The sequence below is a fragment of the Rhea americana genome, unplaced genomic scaffold (genome assembly GCF_003343005.1).
Source record: "Rhea americana isolate MKP2758 unplaced genomic scaffold, rheAme1 scaffold_97, whole genome shotgun sequence".
Classification (NCBI taxonomy): Eukaryota; Metazoa; Chordata; class Aves; order Rheiformes; family Rheidae; genus Rhea; species Rhea americana.
Window position 1 is genome coordinate 339,067 of NW_028187166.1, and position 18,345 is coordinate 357,411.

General features: G+C 48.7%; 1 protein-coding gene across 3 annotated transcripts in view; it reads left to right on the plus strand.

Annotated features, from left to right (window-relative positions):
* The first annotated feature begins 6,831 nt into the window (after positions 1-6,831).
* Positions 6,832-18,345, plus strand: part of GPSM1 (G protein signaling modulator 1) — a 50,651-nt gene continuing 39,137 nt past the window's right edge. For all 3 annotated transcript variants that reach the window (XM_085325402.1, XM_085325403.1, XM_085325404.1), the window contains exons 1-8: positions 6,832-7,052; positions 7,595-7,730; positions 8,024-8,166; positions 9,845-9,968; positions 11,158-11,273; positions 11,601-11,756; positions 13,679-13,787; positions 16,694-16,820. In XM_085325402.1, the coding sequence (XP_085181528.1) occupies positions 6,832-7,052; positions 7,595-7,730; positions 8,024-8,166; positions 9,845-9,968; positions 11,158-11,273; positions 11,601-11,756; positions 13,679-13,787; positions 16,694-16,820 (1,132 nt within the window). The remainder of the gene's footprint in view (positions 7,053-7,594; positions 7,731-8,023; positions 8,167-9,844; positions 9,969-11,157; positions 11,274-11,600; positions 11,757-13,678; positions 13,788-16,693; positions 16,821-18,345) is intronic.

Below are 18,345 nucleotides of genomic sequence, written 5' to 3' on the forward strand. Positions count from 1 at the left end.
TGTACATGAGGATCTGGAACAGCCTCCTGCGTGGGGCTGGGCCGCCCTAGAGACCTGGTGGCGAGGGCAGCACCCTCGGATACAGGGTGACCCGGGGCGGTTCCCGCGAGCTGTGTCCCAGCGAAGGGTCTGTGAAACCTCCCTGAGGAGCTGGAGCAGCTCCTGCTGAGCTCTGCTAACGTGTCGCTAGTGGTTCAGATTCACTGGCTTTTTTTCCCATGTACAGAAGTTGTGCAAAGGCTGGGAAAGGAAATTACTAAGGGGGTGTAATTCCCTTTCTCAGACTGAATATTTTCTTTAAGGATGTGTGGGCAGTTATTTTTTAATTTATATTTACTTAGTTAAGCCAGTGAATGTGCTGAGCACCTGATAAATTCGATCTTTGATTAGAAAATAATGTTTCATTGCCCCTGTTGCCAGTGCTCTGAAATTAATTTATTTTCATATAAAATTCAATCAGATTACAAGTATGATGCTAAAATCTGTTGCATCATTAATTCATATTAATAGAAGCAAGTTTTAGACTAAGACTGTTTACTATTGTCACTTTTTTCCCTCCTGACTACCGATCTATCTGTTTGTTATTTTATTCTTGACTTAGACCTGCAGCAACTCTGGTTTGGAATGAGTTTTGCAATGGAGCCCCAGATATGAACCAAGTACTTTAAAATAAGCAGCTTCCCCTTGCAGGTGAGAAGAGGTTCTCTTGCCATGTGAGTTTGGCAGTGTCCTCACTATGTGAATTTTCTCCCTCCTTGAAGAGCTACTATTTTTTTTTTTAAGCAACAGGCAACTGTCTCCTGGCCATGTCTTGTGACATGACATTTTCTGCATAGCCCGATGGGTCTGTTGTCAGCAGGGTAAGTGCTGTGGACGAGATGGTCCAGACAAGGCAGCCCTGAGTGAGGGAGAGGGAAGGTTCGAGTAAGAAGGGTTTATTGCTGAACACTGTATGATCTCCTCTTTCTCTGCCAACCAGCCTGCTTGGTGTGGATGTGGGGCTGATGAGCTGACCTGCGAGGGGGATGTAGYTTTGTTCACCTCTGGCATCTGGCCTTATCCTCCTGGCTGCACATGCTGCTTCAGACCCAGCTGTGGCCCAAGATCTTGCCAAGTAGCGCTTGGCAGGAGGAAGCCTGTGCTGTTTCCCGGGCTGGCAGGGAGTGACAAATGCAGTCATGTCCATACCGTGTTTGTGCATTTGGCTGGGGAGCCACAGAGACTTGGGTGATGAGGGGGATGAAGTCTGGGAGATCTGACTGCAGCTTCAAGCTTCTGAACATGCTGTGAGCAGTGTTTCCCTCTGGGGACCTATAAGCATCACAGAAGCCCTAATTATAGTGCTGTTTTGACAGCAGTCATGGTAATTGTTGTTAATGGCATTGATAACACSTTGAGCTGCTTGCTGTATTTCTCTCTTGGCAGCATTTGCAGCATCCCCAGCACTCCTGGGACCCTTATTGCCTTCTGTATCTTGCTGTGTTGCATGAAAACATTTGCTGCTTTAGAGTCCTTGTTTGGCTTATGTACCTTCTGCAAAGGAATGTTTTTGCTCTTCAATTCTTCCAACTAGTTTATGAGGCAGGCAAAAAGCAATGTGTGAGATATTTCATCATTAGTTGTTATCTGACAGTGATGAATGACCCTGGGAAAACCTGTTAAAGGCAAAATCTGCCTTCAGCTCAGTTATCCTTCAGAGAAGCAGCTGAGGAGGAGGGAGGATGGGCTGGCAAGTAAACTGTTGCCTTGGAAGGACACTTGAGGTTCCCAGCTCTGCACTGGCTTGAGGAAGAGACAACTTCATCCTGTCACCGTATGGTGGAAGGTCATCCCTTTCCTGCCTCATGGGAGCATTGGGAAGCAACATCCATTCCTGTTTGTGAAACTCATAGCTGTCACATTGATGGGTGCCAAGCAATCTGCCAGTGTTATGCCACTCGCTTGCTCCTGTGGCAGAGTACTGTGCAGATTGCCTAACTTGTGTGTGGCCAAACATTGGTTTATATTTGGCCTCTTACTGCTTTTAATAAAGTTGGTTTTTGTTGTTTCTCGAACACCAACATATTGCCCTGTCATAAGCACCTTTATGAAAGGAACTGAAGTGCTCTGGGAGCCAGGCTTGTTGCTGTCTCCTGGGAAGGGTGCAATTGCAGGGGCTGAGGAACGGTGGGCCTCGCTTGGCATGCCTGTTGGGAGCCASGCTGGGAACTCCGGCTGCTGCTCTGTGCAGTGTTGCTCTCATTCCTTGGTTACAACTCTCTGCAGCTGAGCCTGTCATTGGCCTCTCTAAAGCTTTATTCTTACCTGGTAAGAATAGACATGGTCTATCATCTCCACAGGTTCAAAAGAAAACATTTTGCTGCATGTGGTGTAGTGCTGTTCTGGTTTGGTACTTGGTGTGTTTTCTGGGAAGGTTGTCAGGCCTTTCTGTCTGCTCATGGTGGGCCTAGGATCTGGGATGGATGTGGCATCCAGGTATATTCTGGATGTACTTGCAAATCTGTATGAGCAGTCTGTGCCCRTTTAGAGCAAGACTTATGAACAGAGCTCCTCCAAGTGAGCCTGCGTCCTTCCCCCCAGTATCTCTGTGCAAACCCAGAGTCAGGGACCTACTGTGCTGTTAGCTATAAGGTTGAATGTGTGTTGGGAGGGAAATGCTTCAGTATCTTAGCTGGGGAGAGTAAGAGAAGCAGCTGATATTTTGCAACGTCTCCCTTTTGAACCACACCATATGGCTAAGCCCAGCACCCTCCACTTGTCWGCAGTAACTTGCTGGCTCAGGAGGGAGTGAATCTTCTTTTCTGGTATTAGGTCATGAGTAGTAAGAGCCTGCTGAGATGGGGCAGGCCCTGGTGAGTTGCTTGGGTGCCAGCAGAGGAGAAATGTGGTGCCATGGAGGGTGTGGTGGGTTGTGCCCTCTCAGATGAGGATGTTCTAGAGCCTGTTTAAATAGGCAGGTGTGTGCCTTATGGGATCCTCTCTCCTGCTTTTACCTGGTCTTTAAGAACTGCTTAGGTCCTTTCTGGACCTTGCAAAGTTTCCTGGGTGCCAGATTGACAGGCTCCAGAGAGGCCTCATTCATCTAATGTGTGCTCCTGCCCAAAGAAAATCCTTTTTTTTTGGAGGATATGAGCTACTGACCAAATGAGAAGTTCACAGCAGCAGMAGCTGTTCTGCACTGAGTGGAGCATATGGGCTCCAGCAGGAATAGCTGGGCCTGGAGACAGAGTGCTCTGGGAAGGACCAGTTCAGAAAGGAGGGAGCTACTTGCCTTCATCTCTGGCAGTCTTGTGGGCTGTGTTGGGACCCCTTTATTTCTCTGGGCAGCACTGAAGAGAGGTGAATAAACAAAGTCTTTCAGTCACTTAGGAACATCAGTTATCGCACTCAACTCATCTGCCTGATCCCTGAGACCAACAGAGGACAAAGGATATTTCTCTTAGAGAGAAGAGAACGTTACTTTCTCTAACTCTTTGGAAACAAGTGTAACACTGTTTCCCCTTCTCTTAACMAGGGCAGCATGTGGGGGAGATGGAGATATTCCCATGTTAACCTGTTTGAGATTCCAGCAGCTCACCAGGAATGTTGCCCTAGCAGATGGAGTGAAAACGTGGAGAGCCCCATGTTGCGTAGACACGATGCCCTCAACATCTTCAAAACACAGGCTTCTACTTGTGAACTTAAAATGATCTGCAAAATTCTCCCTAGTGACCTTGGCCATGCTGCTTGCTGCTGCTAGTGGGCTTGGAGCTTGTGTTTATGTCCAGACAACGTGAGACCTGCAGGAAAAGAGGTAGAGGAGGGCTCACATGTGATCTCTGGGAGGAACGGGGCTCAAACTTGAGTCTGTCAGTGCTTTCCCTTTCCTTGGCTAGAGTCTGTCAGGGTTAGTTCAGAGATGTATGTGTATCTGTGTGTGCATGTGTATGTGCGCTATATATATATATATATATATATATATAAAAAATATAAAATTTCCCTTAATTGCTGTTCTCAGTTCTCATCCCTTCCCATGGCAGCCAACGCTTGGCCAAGGGTGTTGCAGAGAAAGAGCCTCCTCTCCCTTTTCTGTGTTTGCTTAGGTCCCAAACTGAGCAGTGATGTTAATTAGAAAAGTCAGACACTCTGCAAAGCAGCCTGCTGAAGGACAAACAGATTTTAATTAAACTCTGCGTGTGTTGGAGGGTCATGTCACTGCGTTATGCCTGGGTAGTTACTATGGGAACACCAGGAAAGTGCCCAGAGTGTGTGTGTATCAGAATATAGGTCCTGAGGCACAATTTTCACTTCTGCTTGTTTTCACTGGCAAATACAACCAGAGCAACACGCTACTCTTAGCATTTTACAGCTTGAGTTTTGGTCCTGTAGGCTTCCATGGGATCCAAGGGATCCWTGGTTTAAAGCTTTTTAAGTTGCATAGAAAGTGTGGTCTGTACTTGACTGCTGTGAGTTAGAGAAACTGCTCTCCAGCTCAGTTTTCAGACTGTTTACACTTGATAAGCTCATTCTCAAAGACACCGTGGCTGTTGGAAGAGCTTTGTTTGTGTTGTAACTTGGACTGGAACTCTGAAGTTTGCTTCTCTCTGCAGTCATCTGCTTGGAACTCACCATTGCTCCTGTGGTAATGGCTCATTCCTGTGTTTCAAGTACTCTTAAAGTTCGTCTCTGCTAAGCTGCTTGGACTGAATCTTGCTGATCTGAGTATAAGGTCTTTGTCTTTCTCCAGCTGCCAAGCCGCCTTACAGCTGTTTGGGAAGTATKGGCAGATATGTGCCAGGACTTGATGATACCACATATCTGTTCTAGTGATCTAGAACCTGTGAATGTTTGTTGAAGCTCGTGGGAGTTTGGTACCTCCCAAAACGCAGGAATGGGCCCTTCAATGCAGTGTGCTCTGGGATGAGCCTGTTCTTCCCAGTTTTCACATGGCCTGGCAGCAGGATCGATAGAGAAGAGCTGAACATTTTTAGTAATATTTTTTTTTTGTGCTCCTACCAGGGAGCATTCAAGACGGGGACTGAWGTTGCGCTGGCACAGCAAGCAGCCTTCCTGCCCAAGTCAAATAGCCACTCGAATGCAGGCTTTGCAGYGAGCTTGAAATCAGATACTTGTGTGGGAGTTTGTGGGGGCTCAAATGAGCTGTTTCACAATCCCYTTTTCCTTGTTATTCAACGGTTGTGGGGACAAACAGCAAGACGAGAGTGGCCCCAAGGGTGTTGGGAGGGAGAATCTGACACCAGCCCTTTGCTGCCTCAGCCTGGGCAGTCTGTACAGCCCATGGCTCGTGCACTGTCCTGGGCTGGAGCATGGTGTTCGCTTGCAGAGCGCTGGGTGCTTGGTGTCCCGGCARGGCCCCGAGACCCCAGTGCTGGGCTGCAAGGTGCAGCAAGAGTGGCTGCAAGGTGGAGGYGTTTTTGGGGATCCAGGAGGGAACAGCTGCGGGAGGTGGCAGTTGTGCTGCTGTAGCAGCAGTGATCTGCAAGCTGTTCTCTTGGTTTGTGTGCTGCCATCCAGCTTCTTGCAAGCACTTGTTCACTGAGACTACCGTAGAAACTWTTTTGGAGTATTTGTTATATAATAAAACATTCTGGTTTTGTCTGAGCCTTACTTTTCTGACTCTGGACAAGTTAGCTTCTGCCCCTGCTCCTGTGCATAAGTAGCAGATATCTACCTTTGGCCTTTGTATAGCTTTGACTTTTTAAGCAGATATAGTGGAAAGAAGAAAGCAAAAAGATCAAAGAGAAGCCTGAGAACGGAGAAGCAGCATGTGTCTGCTCTGCAACACGCTGTGTCCGTCCACCTTGTGTAAGGGCTGACTCGGCAACGGGCAAGATGTTTCCGTGTGCGAGCTTTCGAGCGCCCGCTCTGTCCCGCGTGAGGGCTGGTGCGTACGCGGGGCCGCCCCTGGCTAGCGGGGACTGCTGCACCTTAGGGTGCTTCCTTCGCCTCAAAGCAGCGCCGCTGGCCTCGAGAAGCGCAAGGGCGGGAAGCGAGCTGGGAGGCTGAYGTGCCGAGAGCGCCTGTGGAAAAAGTGACAGCAGGCAAGTTAATGAAAAGCAGACACCGAGCGCTGCGAGCTGCGCAGCCAAGAAATTCTGCACAGTGCGGAGTTTTCTCTGCTATCCAATGAAAACGTGTTACAATTTGGCTACCCTCTCTGTTACCCCTGGGGAGGGTGGCTCTGGCCYGAGTAGCCTGGGCACTTGGCTCCTGCACCACTGCGGCGAGAAACGGATGCTGTGTTGCTGCACTGGTGTGAACGTGAGGCCGGGGAGTCGGGAGGCCCAAGTTTCCTGTCCTGCTGCCTACCATGATGGCTCGAGGGTTGTCTTCTGCCACTTGTGAGCATGGTCGGTATGTCCRGGGGTTCCTGTGCCTGATACTCGGAGCTTAGTTTTTCCGAGGGGCTGAGCAGCCACCATGCCCGTGGAAAACCGGTGTCCTTGCGCGCGTGTGCCTTGCGCAGCATGCTGGGCTGCCCTGGGAGAGCTGGCAAGGACTGAGGGGGTCTCATGGTTTGGAAATGGTCTGCTGGGACAACAGGGATTTTGTCTCCCTGTCACACTCTTACCTGCCTGCAGCACTTGGAAATGAGACTTATCCCTGGATGACTTAGTTCTCGTAAATGTTACCTATAGCTTTTAAAGTCTGCTTGGGCTCTGGCCTCAGCTGGTCTCGGCAGGTGTAGGAGTGCAGGCRTGTGCTGTGTTGGTTGGTTCTGCCTGGTGCAGTGAGTACAGGTGTACAGTRATGTTTTTTTTTAACCATTGCATAGCAGTATGGGTACACTACTCTCCAAGCCCTAGAACTGGCTGTCTTGCTTTTGGCAGAATGGAGGCGTCCTGCCTGGAGCTGGCCTTGGAAGGAGAGCGTCTGTGCAAGGCTGGGGACTTCAAAGGTGGCGCAGCCTTCTTCGAAGCAGCGGTGCAAGTGGGGACAGAAGACCTGAAGACTCTCAGTGCCATCTACAGCCAGCTAGGCAATGCCTATTTCTACCTAAAGCAGTACTCTAAGGCCCTGGAGTACCATAAGCATGACCTTACCCTGGCAAGGTAAGTGTGTTGGCTGTGGTTCATCTTAATCAGCACAATCTGTCRGGGCTTGAGTGAAGGAAAGATCTGCAAGGTCTGTGCCCAACAGCCTGAGGAAACCTGCCCTAGAAATGAGTATCCAGAGCTAGCCCTGAGATATGGCATGGCTGTCCTGTGGAAAACTCGGGAGATGACAAGACTGAGCCAGCCACCTTCAGGGCAGGGAGGCAGAGAAAGGGATAGGAGTATGAGGAGGGTGCAAGGAGTAACAGCAGGGTTGTGTCTAGCTCTCCCATCCCCAGGTCCTCTTTGTAGTATACTTTAAACCRTTGGATTTGTGATACAGTTCACCTGAGAAAGCAGAACAGTGAGTAAGGATCTGTCTTAAACTGAGCAAGCTTATATGGAGCACCCCAGTTGGGCCTGTGGGCTGGGTGCTGCTGGATGTGGTACCCATACCGCACAGTGCTTCCAGGYTCACTGCAATTCTGCCTCCAATAGCTGGTGATTGAATGTACATGAGCTCTTTAAGAGCCCTTTTTCTTCCTCTGGTTGTCTTGCAGAACCATTGGGGACCGCATTGGAGAAGCAAAGGCAAGTGGCAACCTTGGGAATACATTGAAAATACTTGGGCAGTTTGATGAAGCTGTCGTTTGTTGCCAGAGGCACTTGGACATTTCTCAGGAGCAGGGAGACAAGGTAATTGGTTCCTGGCAGCCTACAGGAAATATTTCCTGTCTTTAAGAATAATCTGTTTGCAAGCCAGCAAATGTGACATGGTGGAAGCTAGCTCTGGAAGGAGATGAAGTGTAAAACTCCATTCTGGCTGCATTGCAGCTCTGACAGTAACAGCTGATGTGACACTGAAACTGGGGAAGGAAAACGTGGGCCTCCTGGCTTTGGCTGAACATCTCTGTCTAGCAATGGAAAGGTCCGTATTGCAATATGAAGTGTAACACCTTGTGATTCCCTATTTTTTTCCCCCCTTTTAGGTAGGTGAAGCCAGAGCTCTCTATAATATAGGCAATGTTTACCATGCAAAGGGAAAGCATTTATCTTGGAACATGGCACAAGACCCAGGCTATGTGCCTCAAGAAGTCAAGGAGACACTACAGAAAGCTTCAGAGTATTATGAGTAAGTATCTAAGCCTGACCACCCCTTCCTCCTGCAGGGAGTAGGGCTGGTCAGGCATCAGTGACTGATAAAATACATACAGGTACGCCTTTGCTGAGCTCATCCTGCTCAGAGCTTAATCTGTTTGTGGTGTTCCTGTTTTGCTGATAGCTTTCAGGATCTGCAGGGTAGATGCACTCTTACCATTAGGTTAATGATAGGTGCATCAGGTGCAAGATGACAGTATTACTAAGTGCTGTTGGAAGCCTTTTCCTTAAGACCTTTGAGGATGTGTGAGTACTGCAAGATGTTTGCTATAAAGAATGAGACTGGGAGCAGCATCTTTAAGAATCACCACTGACTGTCGTGAGTCTGAGCTTCCATGTGTATAGACTCTGCATGTCTCTAAATTCTGCTTTCYTTATTCCCCTGCCAGGTACAATGAATGTATAAAACAGGATAATGCTGGAGATCTGGGAGTAGTTGTAGAAAATAGATAGGGCAGCTATAAATCCCCTGCTCTGGACCTTAATATTTTGATAGATTAAGCTAGTGTACTTGATTCTGCAACTTAGGTTAGCAGCCTGTGCATGCTGTTTCTGCTCTTCAGCTGGCCAGCTGAGGCTTGTTGCAAGTGGTCCAGCTTGCATGCTTTCACATGTGCACTGGTATTCTGTATTGGTGCAAATGTATGGGGGTTGAAATAAGACCCAGGTGCTTTGCAGACTGATACATACTCACCTGCTTGGAAGCACAGGGCAGTTTGGTAGTTTGCTACTCTGGGAGGAGCAGCTGTGTGAGGACAGGCAGAGATGCAGAAATTTTATGCTTTGCAGAAGCAAAGCTGGGCCTCAGTCTTGTCTCTGGGGTCAAAGCTGTATGCTGCTGCCTATTTTTGCCTTCTTGTTTTATCAAGAATGATGTTTTGCATGTTGCAATGAATAAGGAATATTCCCTGGAGGGGTTCAGGTGTGACAGCAAACTCTGTTCGAGGAACACAAGAAAGGGACTGCAAGCTTTTAAAAATTAGAACTAAAATTCCCCCTGGTATTATCCTGATAAAATTCAGTGTAGATCGAAGTGCAATCTGTGCAATTAAGGTCAACAGTCTGCTCCTGCTTTTAGCTATTTTTGGAAGTAAAACTAACTCCTGTAGTCCCTGCTGCTCTCTGCTGGCTATATTGAGAATAGATCCGTGTGTGTTGCTGCTGGGGCCGCTGGGAGCTCTGTGCTTGCTTGTGTGTGCTGTATGTGCAAAGGGGACAGAGAGGAGTAGGACGCCCGGTGGACACAGCCCTGGCTTACCAGTGTGGATCTTACTCCTGTTGCCAATTTTGTCCCTGTCCTGCTGGGGGAAGCTCTGTTCTCGTGCTTCTTGTACCCACCTCTGCACTGTAGAGACTGTTTCTTATTTAATATGGGGACACGACTGGGAGTGYGAGCGCTTGTGTGGATTGCCTGAGGCTGAGCGCACAGCAGTGACTTGCACTACTCACTCGATACAAGCTCCCAGAGCTCTTCAGAATGCACAGATCACCAGGCTGCTCTGCCATGGGGTGCCTGAGCCTGGAGAAGTTGGGCAGGGGCAATGCCTTCTCYAGGGTTAGCTCCCTTTTCCTCAGGGCGCGAGTCTTTGCTGTGTCCCCTATGGGGAGTGTTGGCTGTGTGTAACCCGAGGTACTGCTCTGCTTCCTTTCAGGAGGAACCTATCTCTGGTGAAAGAGCTGGGGGACAGAGCTGCCCAGGGCCGTGCTTATGGCAACCTTGGCAATACCCAGTACCTACTTGGCAACTTCAGTGAAGCTATAGCCTTCCACAAGGAGGTAAGAAATGGCCATGACACTCTTCTGGGGGCCAGGGATTGAGGGAACAGCCTTTCTTCCCAGAGTATCCCAGTGAATACAGGGAGAAATGTGTCCTGAGCTGCTGTTCTCCCTCCTGGCTGAACATCAGGGTCTGGTCCTGCTGTGCTAGCTCATGCTGAGCAACACCATRCCCCATTCCCCCTCAGCACCTAATGACTGGCTTGAGGAAAGGGTACTGTTGGCTTGGAAATACAAAGGAGATTTCCAAGGGCAAATTTGCAACTGGACCTAGCAAGGCTCTTCTGCTCTTAATTTGTGTCAGTATAAATTTTAATAAATGCAAACCATGAATTTAATTAAGCTGCTGAAAGAGCTGCCAAGCAGGAATAAATGTTGTTTGCAGAACATAATAAGCTTCTATAAAGCTTTACAGAGGGGTGAGGTGACACAGTCCCTGCTCACACTCAAATACAAYTCAGTTTCCAGTTCAGAGTCTAGTTCAGTTCCTGGATGGTGGAGAGTGCTCAGCGCCTTGGAAATTCAGGTCCTTTCATAGCTTTTCTGATTTTTGAATGTGAAAAGGTCTGGGGGACAGCAGCCAGCAGTGCTTTGGGAGGAGGAGTTTGAAGAGGATAGGAAAACTCTGCCCTGACTCTGTAGYAGGAACAAGTGCTTCAAAGCTGAGGGTGAGAGGTGAAGTGTGGGGAGCTGGTTGCAGGAGAGGCAGGACTGAGGGATGCAGGCAGGGTCCAGGGAGCAGCTACAGTGCAGATGGTGAGATGAAGCGTGCACATGTGCACGTTTACTCTGTGCCACAGCACAGTGAGATGTGACAGACATCCGTGTTCCTGGGTGCTACAGTCCATCAACCTCATCCACTCACTGCCTAGCTTGAAGCTCTTCATTCTCCAATTCCTTCAGCTACTGAAGTATGTGTGTAACTCCTTATGCACGTTAAGTTAAGCAGATGCGCACTAACCAGGCGGGAGTGGGAGTTAAAGGAGGCTGTAACTTCCACTTTTCCAAAGGTTCTACCCRATGCTGAATTGAAAGAGATTTCCTGTGGCATCCAGATCTGATAGGCATGTGTACCACTACCTTCCTGGATGAGAGTTTTGCAAAACAAGAGAATAATCTTCTGGAAAACTTCCTGTTTAACAGAAACCTGCCAGTGGCTGGCCTGTGCTCACTGATCTGTCTGTTGCAGCGCCTTGCTATTGCTAAGGAGTTTGGGGACAAGGCTGCTGAGCGGAGAGCGTACAGCAACCTGGGCAACGCGCACATCTTCCTCGGGAGGTTTGACATCTCTGCTGAGTACTACAAGTAAGTGCTGGCTGTTAAGGCAGGCTCAGGGCAGGTGTTCCCTGGAAATCCTGACCTATTGCAGTAATGCATAGGCTTGGGGGGATTGGTGGCAAATGGCGCACAATGGCGAGGTTAAGGACAAGCAGGTCTCACTATCCTGCAGCAGAGAACTGGCATTCGGGTAATACTGTCACCTGCCCAGCAGTCTGCAGCATGTGAGAGGCATTGTCATCAACCGATGCCACACTGAAGCAGTGACTTTTTCCTGCCACGTTGCATAGGTGTCCTGCAATTACTAGGTCTCTTCATTTGTTCCTCCTTTCCTTCTACCTTTCTCCCTACCAGGAAAACTCTCCAACTCTCCAGACAACTCAAAGACCAAGCAGTAGAAGCCCAGGCTTGCTACAGTCTTGGAAACACATATACACTGCTTCAAGACTATGAAAGAGCAATTGAGTACCATCTAAAACACCTGGTGATAGCACAGGAGCTGGGAGACAGGTAAGGGAGATCTCAGGAGATGCAGTTTGCACTCTGGCTCAAAGCACTAGCCCTTCCTTGTTGGTTTATTTTTCTCTACAGCTGGGGATGAAGAACTGTGATTTGTGTTTTCAGTGTTCAGAAATCTCTCAGAACCTGGGTAGTAGTGCAATCATTTGATAATAAAGCAACATGATTAAGATCTTTATCATGTCACTCAAGCTTTTTTTCACAGAGATCATGCCCTTAAAGCTGTGCAAGTGTGGGTTGAATTAGATTCCTGGTAAGAGGTACTTCAAGAAAACCATTGTTTTCAACGCTTTCCCTTCAGCTACTGCTATTTTCTCCCAGTGGGACCCTCTGAAGCTCCTCACATTCACAGTAATTACCTATTCCTTAGAAACCATGCCGACAGCACAGGTATACCACCTTGTCTTCATTGCTCTGAGATAGTGCTGGAAGCTTCCACACTGAAACAAGCAGTGGTGGGGAGGCAATATGTTTTGCTTGGTTTCATTCCTTCTCCTTCATTAGGAGGCTTGGCCTCAGTCTTCTCGGGAGGTAGTTCCTTTCTCCTGGATACTCTCCCTGTTGTCCTGGAGTCTCCCTGCAGCTTAAGTGACTTTGCAGCAGCCTTGTTCAGTCTTAYTGTTAATGACTCTTTGGGAAGCTGTATCCTCCACTAGATGGAGCATAGACATTAAAATGGGAGTTGTGTGGTACTATGCAGGCAGTATCTGCTCAGGGAGGGTGTAATCCCACCCAAGGGTGAATCATGCTGTGGGGGTGCGGGCCTGTGGGCTCCTGCATTTCTGGGAACACACCCCATGAGCAGAAGGTATTGAACAGGATGACAAGAAAAATGTTGAAATGCTGATCAACCCGCCTAAACCTCTGAAAAGGGAGTTGCAGTCATGCTGAACCTCCCCTTGCGCCCCCATGTGCTTTTTTTATCCCATCACCCCCCACATCTGCTCGTTTGCAGAGCTGAGCACATTCTGCTGAGCAGGGTGGCTCTACCTGCTTGTAGAAAGAGGTTCCAATAGCTACTCCAGGAGCACCCTGGGTCTAGTGCAGCTGGGGGTGAGGGCTGCCTGGGGTGGCAGGGTCTCGTGTTCACCTGCTTCTTCTAGCCTCTGAATATAAGAGGCTGCACCCTGGAGCTTTGTGGAAATAGGACAGTGTTTGCTCAGCTACTGTGTGCAGTTTCAGTTTGTGCACACATCCTGGGTGATGCGGTCCTGGCATTTAGCAGGAGAGTGTTGCAAGCCTGCAATGTTTTCTCCTTGTCACATTCTTGCTAATTTAGCTCTGGGCTGTTGTTGAACAGCAGGGCTGGATGTTACATGCCCTGTTGCTGGGGGCACCCAYGAGCCTGTGCCTGTGGTGGGAACAGCTGTTTTCCTTCTGTGGACCCTCAGTGGGAGGGTGCTGAACATCTGGCTCTGTTTGAAGATGATCTTACTGAATTGCTTCCACTGGCCRGTGACATCCCTTGCTTGTTTTCTGCTGTTTTGCCCCAGGATGAGGTGAAGGCTTCAAGGGCAGATGCAGGCTGAAGCTGAAAAGGTGTATTGTGCATATCTGGAGAGAAATCTTTGCTGTGCAAGGTGGAGGCTGGAGATAAGTTCTGGCTCCTGCTCTCAAGCTAGTGCTCACAAATGGAACCAAACCGTTTGGACTGTTGCTAGACTGCTTAGCTTCTTGTCACTTTGGGTAGAGACCCATTTCTGAGGCTGTTGCTCATCTCCTGATCTTATTGGCCTCAGCAGAATAAGAGCTTGAGAAGTAAAGTGCATTTCATTTCCCTGTGTAGAACCTTTCTGTAGGTGAAAGCTTAGCTAGGAGACCTGACTCACTGCTGTCAAGAGGGAGGCCCTGAAAGGGCTGCTGTGCGGTGTCTTGTCTAGCATTTCTGTGTTTGACAATTTCCTGTTTTGCAGGGTGGGAGAAGGAAGAGCCTGCTGGAGTCTTGGAAATGCCTATGTCTCCCTGGGAAGCCATGAACAAGCCCTGCACTTTGCAAGGAAACATCTTGAAATCTCCCAAGAGGTAAGAGAAACTGTTTCAGATTAGAGGGAACTGGTCCTTCAGACTTTTCTTATGCCAGTAAGATATGTTGATGTAGTTCTTTAGCTGTTAATGCTCTTGAAAGCATGTCCATGTGTTGTTTCAATGCTGTCTCTAGGAACCACAGGCTTCCACCAAACTGTGGCTGCAGTATTTGCTGTGCATTGCTGTTGACTGATATTCCTGGGTGAGAAAAGACCTGGGGCCAGTTTTCTAGTGTGCTGGCCAAGCTGTTCTGCGCCCAGCTGTGTGTAGGAGCTCAGATACCTGCTGATGTCCAGTCCTTTAGTAAGCTCCCCTTCCTCTGAGAACAAGGCTGTGAGGTCGTGGCTGAGATCAATCTGGCGATTCTAACTCTGATCTGGCCTGGTTTGCTAGCGAGTGAAGTACCTGCAAAAAGCAATGCCAACTTCTGCCCTGTGGCTGCTGACTTGAGTGAACTTGCTGTGTTTTGGCACAGTGTGTACATGTGGCAGGTTGTTTCCTTTCAGTGGAGCAGGGGTTCCTGCTGTGATGTGGTAAATTCTAGCATTATCCCAATACAATTGATTACTGATGACGGTATGAGCATAGCCTCAAGCTAACCCTGTGTTGGTGCAGCACCGTTGGGGAATCTGTTAGTGCAGCTGTGTAAATGTCCAGATTTGCTTGCCCAGCTAGCTGCAGCTTTCCTGATATAAAAACATGAGGCATTTTCGGGTGGCTCAGAAATACAGAAAGCAAGAACGGCATTGTTTGCTCTTTCCAGTGTGTTATGAGGAAAGTGGCCATGGCCTCTTTAGTGTTCCCTAGATGAAGAAATTGCCCTTTTGAAGACCTAATTGAAATCATCATGTGCAAGTGCTTTGCGTGTTCTTCTGCCTGTCTATTARACTGGCTAAATTCCGGAGTAGGACTGACATACCAGCCTAATTATGCACTTAATTATACTTATCAGACATGCAGAAGGAATACTGTTCTTTGGCACTGTACGTTTTAGGACAAATTAACTTCAGCTTAAGTCTTCTAGGAGCATTGTAGCAGGGGAGCGATTACTCAGAGCCAGATGGCAGCTGGCTGTGTGCAGCGTGGATGAGAGCTGACGGGAAGAGGRGAGCAGCAGTGGCCCTGGTGACTTCCAGGGGTGGAGGGGAAGCCTTGGGGGGCTYGCAGCGCTGTTCTTGTCCTGGGGTGATGGCTGTGATTGTGGGGCATGTCAGGAGAAGGATACTCATGGCAGGTGGCTAAAATTCGCCCATGCTGTTAATTTTGGAGCAGTGCAGGGGCTGTGCCCGTTTGTTGGGAGGACCTGCATTAGCATCTAGTGATTCTGTTAAAGCTGATGTTTTAACCTTGAAGAAAGTTAGCTACTTCCACTGTTGTAGCTTAATCCTTCATAGTCAGTGGAGAGCATGCACCAGCATTTTGCCCAGGAAAACTTAAGCTAAACCTTTGCACACTAATCTTTACCTCTCCTATTGCCCTCCACCACTAACATAAATCTGATGGTGACATTTGAATCTAAAATGAGATCTGCCAGGAGCAACTACACCAGAAGCTGCTGCAGGTTTGATCAGAGGTTACTGCAGAATTTCTTTGGAAACAGCTGGATTAAAGGATGTATACCTAAAAATCTTGGTGTCTATCCCAGCTCTCAGACACTRCTCAGGAGGCCTTTCCCATCCCTGCATGTGGCAGGGTGCTTTTGGGAAATGGAGATAGCTGAGCTGAAGGCAGAAAATGTAGGGTTCTGCTACAGTGTGTGATAGGCGTCCTCGTTCTCCTGCCAGTTGTTATCTGGTGTTAATGGGGCCTTAGAGAGAACCTGGAATGAGTGGAAATCGGGGAAGCATTTAACAGAGCGCATCAAGGACTGTAAGACCTAACCAGAACATGGTAATTTCTCTGGAGATGGTGTCAGCAGCAAATCTCTTGTAATTGGCAGGGGATTTATGGCTGGTAAGCTGTTTGATCTGGCTCCCTTTAGTGGTGCTTGGGGCTTTGTCATAAATAATATGAGGATTTACGATTTTGTTCTAGAATGGCTTATACTGCAGAGTCTATCTCAAAGGACCACAAAAGAGCTGTTGCAAGGCATTTAATAAGGAGTCGGCTACTCCAAGGGAACAGCAAAGGTCTTTCTCTGTCACAGAGGCTGTTATTTCTCTAAAGACGAGAGGCTGCTTCTGAGTGACCTCTCTGTGCTCTCTGGTGACATGTGGCACAGTAATTTTCATATTTGATTAACCTTTGAGGAGCCTGCAGCAGTGTGTCATGTGACTCCTCATGTTAGGTAGCAGGTGCCACTTAAAAGATCTCTTCCTGAAGGTCTAACATAGTGGGAGATGGGAGTTTGGAAACAATTCAGAAGAGAAGAATAGGAACCTGGATTGTGTCTCAAATTCGTTATCAAACAAGCCACAAGTAGGACAGAAATTCTCAAATTAGCATCTCATGATRTCCCTAATTCTTTTCCTTCCCTCCTCCTGCCTTCCTAGCAGGTGAAACCTGCAGGGTTGATTTAGAAGGGCATTATCCAGTGTGGCATTGCATGAGTATGTCTTCTTTTTTGGAGCCCTGTGTGGGTAGATCACTAGGAACAACTCAAAGCTCTGTGGATCTGAGCCAGGAGAGAAGGGGGTTTGGAGTATCCAAGCTGTGAATGTGACACTGCCCATGTGGCCGGTAGCTGCGCGCCTGCCTGGTGCTCGGCAGCCACGGAAATACTTGAGGAAGAGGGCTGAGAGCATCAGGGCTCTCTGCCAACCCGTATATGACTGACTGCAGGACAAACCAAATATAAACATGGGTGGTTTTGTCCTGACTTGGGGCTGGCAATCTTTGTTAGGGGCTGTTTGCTTAGCACACGTTGCCTTTTAAACAGCAGCCTTTTGTKTTTTACTCTGTAGATTGGGGACAGGAATGGTGAGCTGACAGCGCAGGCGAACATGGCCCAGCTCAGGTCGGCTCTTGGCCTGGGCCCCGGGGATGAGGACGGCACCGTGGCCCACCGTTATTCTGGCTACGAAGCACAAGGTGAGTCCTCAGCACTGAAGGGCTTATAAAAGGTGTGGGGAGGCGCATGGGAAGCGGGAGGTGTTTGCAAGTGTCTGGGAAGGAAGTATGAGTGCTGGAGCAAGATGAGGCTATTAAGAACTTTTAACGGAAAGGCAGACTGCAAGGCATTTGCAAGAAGAACATGAAGATGAGCTTTGTGGCACGTTCTTATAGTGAAGTCCTGTGGCCCAGTCCTCCCCTGTCTTTCTGCAGCAGGATTGTTACTGTGTAGGGCTGGTGTGAAATGCTTCCCCCAACAAGCAGCATGTGGGCAGGTTCTGATTCTCCTTTCCTGCTCTGTGCTTTCCATAAGCTGCAAAAACAGGGAAGGATCCAGCCCTGGAAAGAGCACAGAGTGAGTTAACAGAACTAATCTGCATTGGGAATGAAATTCCTTATGCTAAGCAGCAAACACTTTTTCTCTTAAAAGGGGACTGCAGAGCTTTAAAAAACAGTTTTGACTGATAGAGCAAGCTTTCAAAAGGTGTCTGGCAGGGATTTTTGGATGCTTCAGTTTTCAGTAGTATCCGAGGAAAGAGCCTACAGCACTTGCTGAAGGCAAGTTGTGAGCATCAACATGCTGGGTGCTGCCTCACCCCTTGAGCCCCTACAGTGATGCTCGAGTTAGAAACAAAGATGTTACAAGACTTGGTCACAGCAGGCAAATTGGCATTCGTCACTGCCCTGGGTCTCTGTGCCTCTGCTCCCTGGGAGCGCACAGCTGAGTCCCCGCCGGGCTGACGCCTCGCTGGCTTGTGGACCGTCTGGAACTGCCCGCTGCCGAAGCTTGTGGGTGCCTGGCATGGGGCACTTCCAGCTGGCTGCTCTGTAGCTGTGTACAGGCTTGTTAATTCACACAAATGAAATAGCATCCCAGGAGGTGCTTACTGATTAAATATGACCTTGTTCACACTGCCTCAGAAAATGTCTGTGTTCTTTTTCCTGTTGGTAACACTGGCTTAGAGATTGTGCTTTGGGATGCAGAAAGGCTGGCTGAGAGTGTTTGCTCTGCTTATTGATCTTGAAGGTGTAGCCTGCTATGGCAATGCTAAAGCTTTTCCAGGGAAGTCAAGCTGTGGCCGAGGGAGCTGGCATGCCCTGCCATGCCCCATCAGGAGCCGCGGTGGGAGCTGAACAGAGCTTCCTCAAAGGCTGTGCAGGGCATAACAGCTATGCCAGCCTCTYTTCCCAAGTCAGCTTCATCTTTGTAACTACTGATGAATTTATTAGCTAGGGCCTGACACTGATTTCTGACACCTCATTACTTGCTTCCTTTGGCAAATGATTTTTTTCTGCATGGGGGACAAGGAGCTAACCTTGCTGCTGTTCTTGGAACAGTGAAGTGTGGTGGAAGGGTGATGTGGATGCCAGCCCTCAGGCAGGGGAATGGAGGGGTATGGGATGAGTACACTGAGGACAACATGGACCAGACACTGCTGCGTGCAGACACACATGTTTGACTAGATACGTGTGCATATTGTGTGGAAGAGCTGCAGCGGGGAGG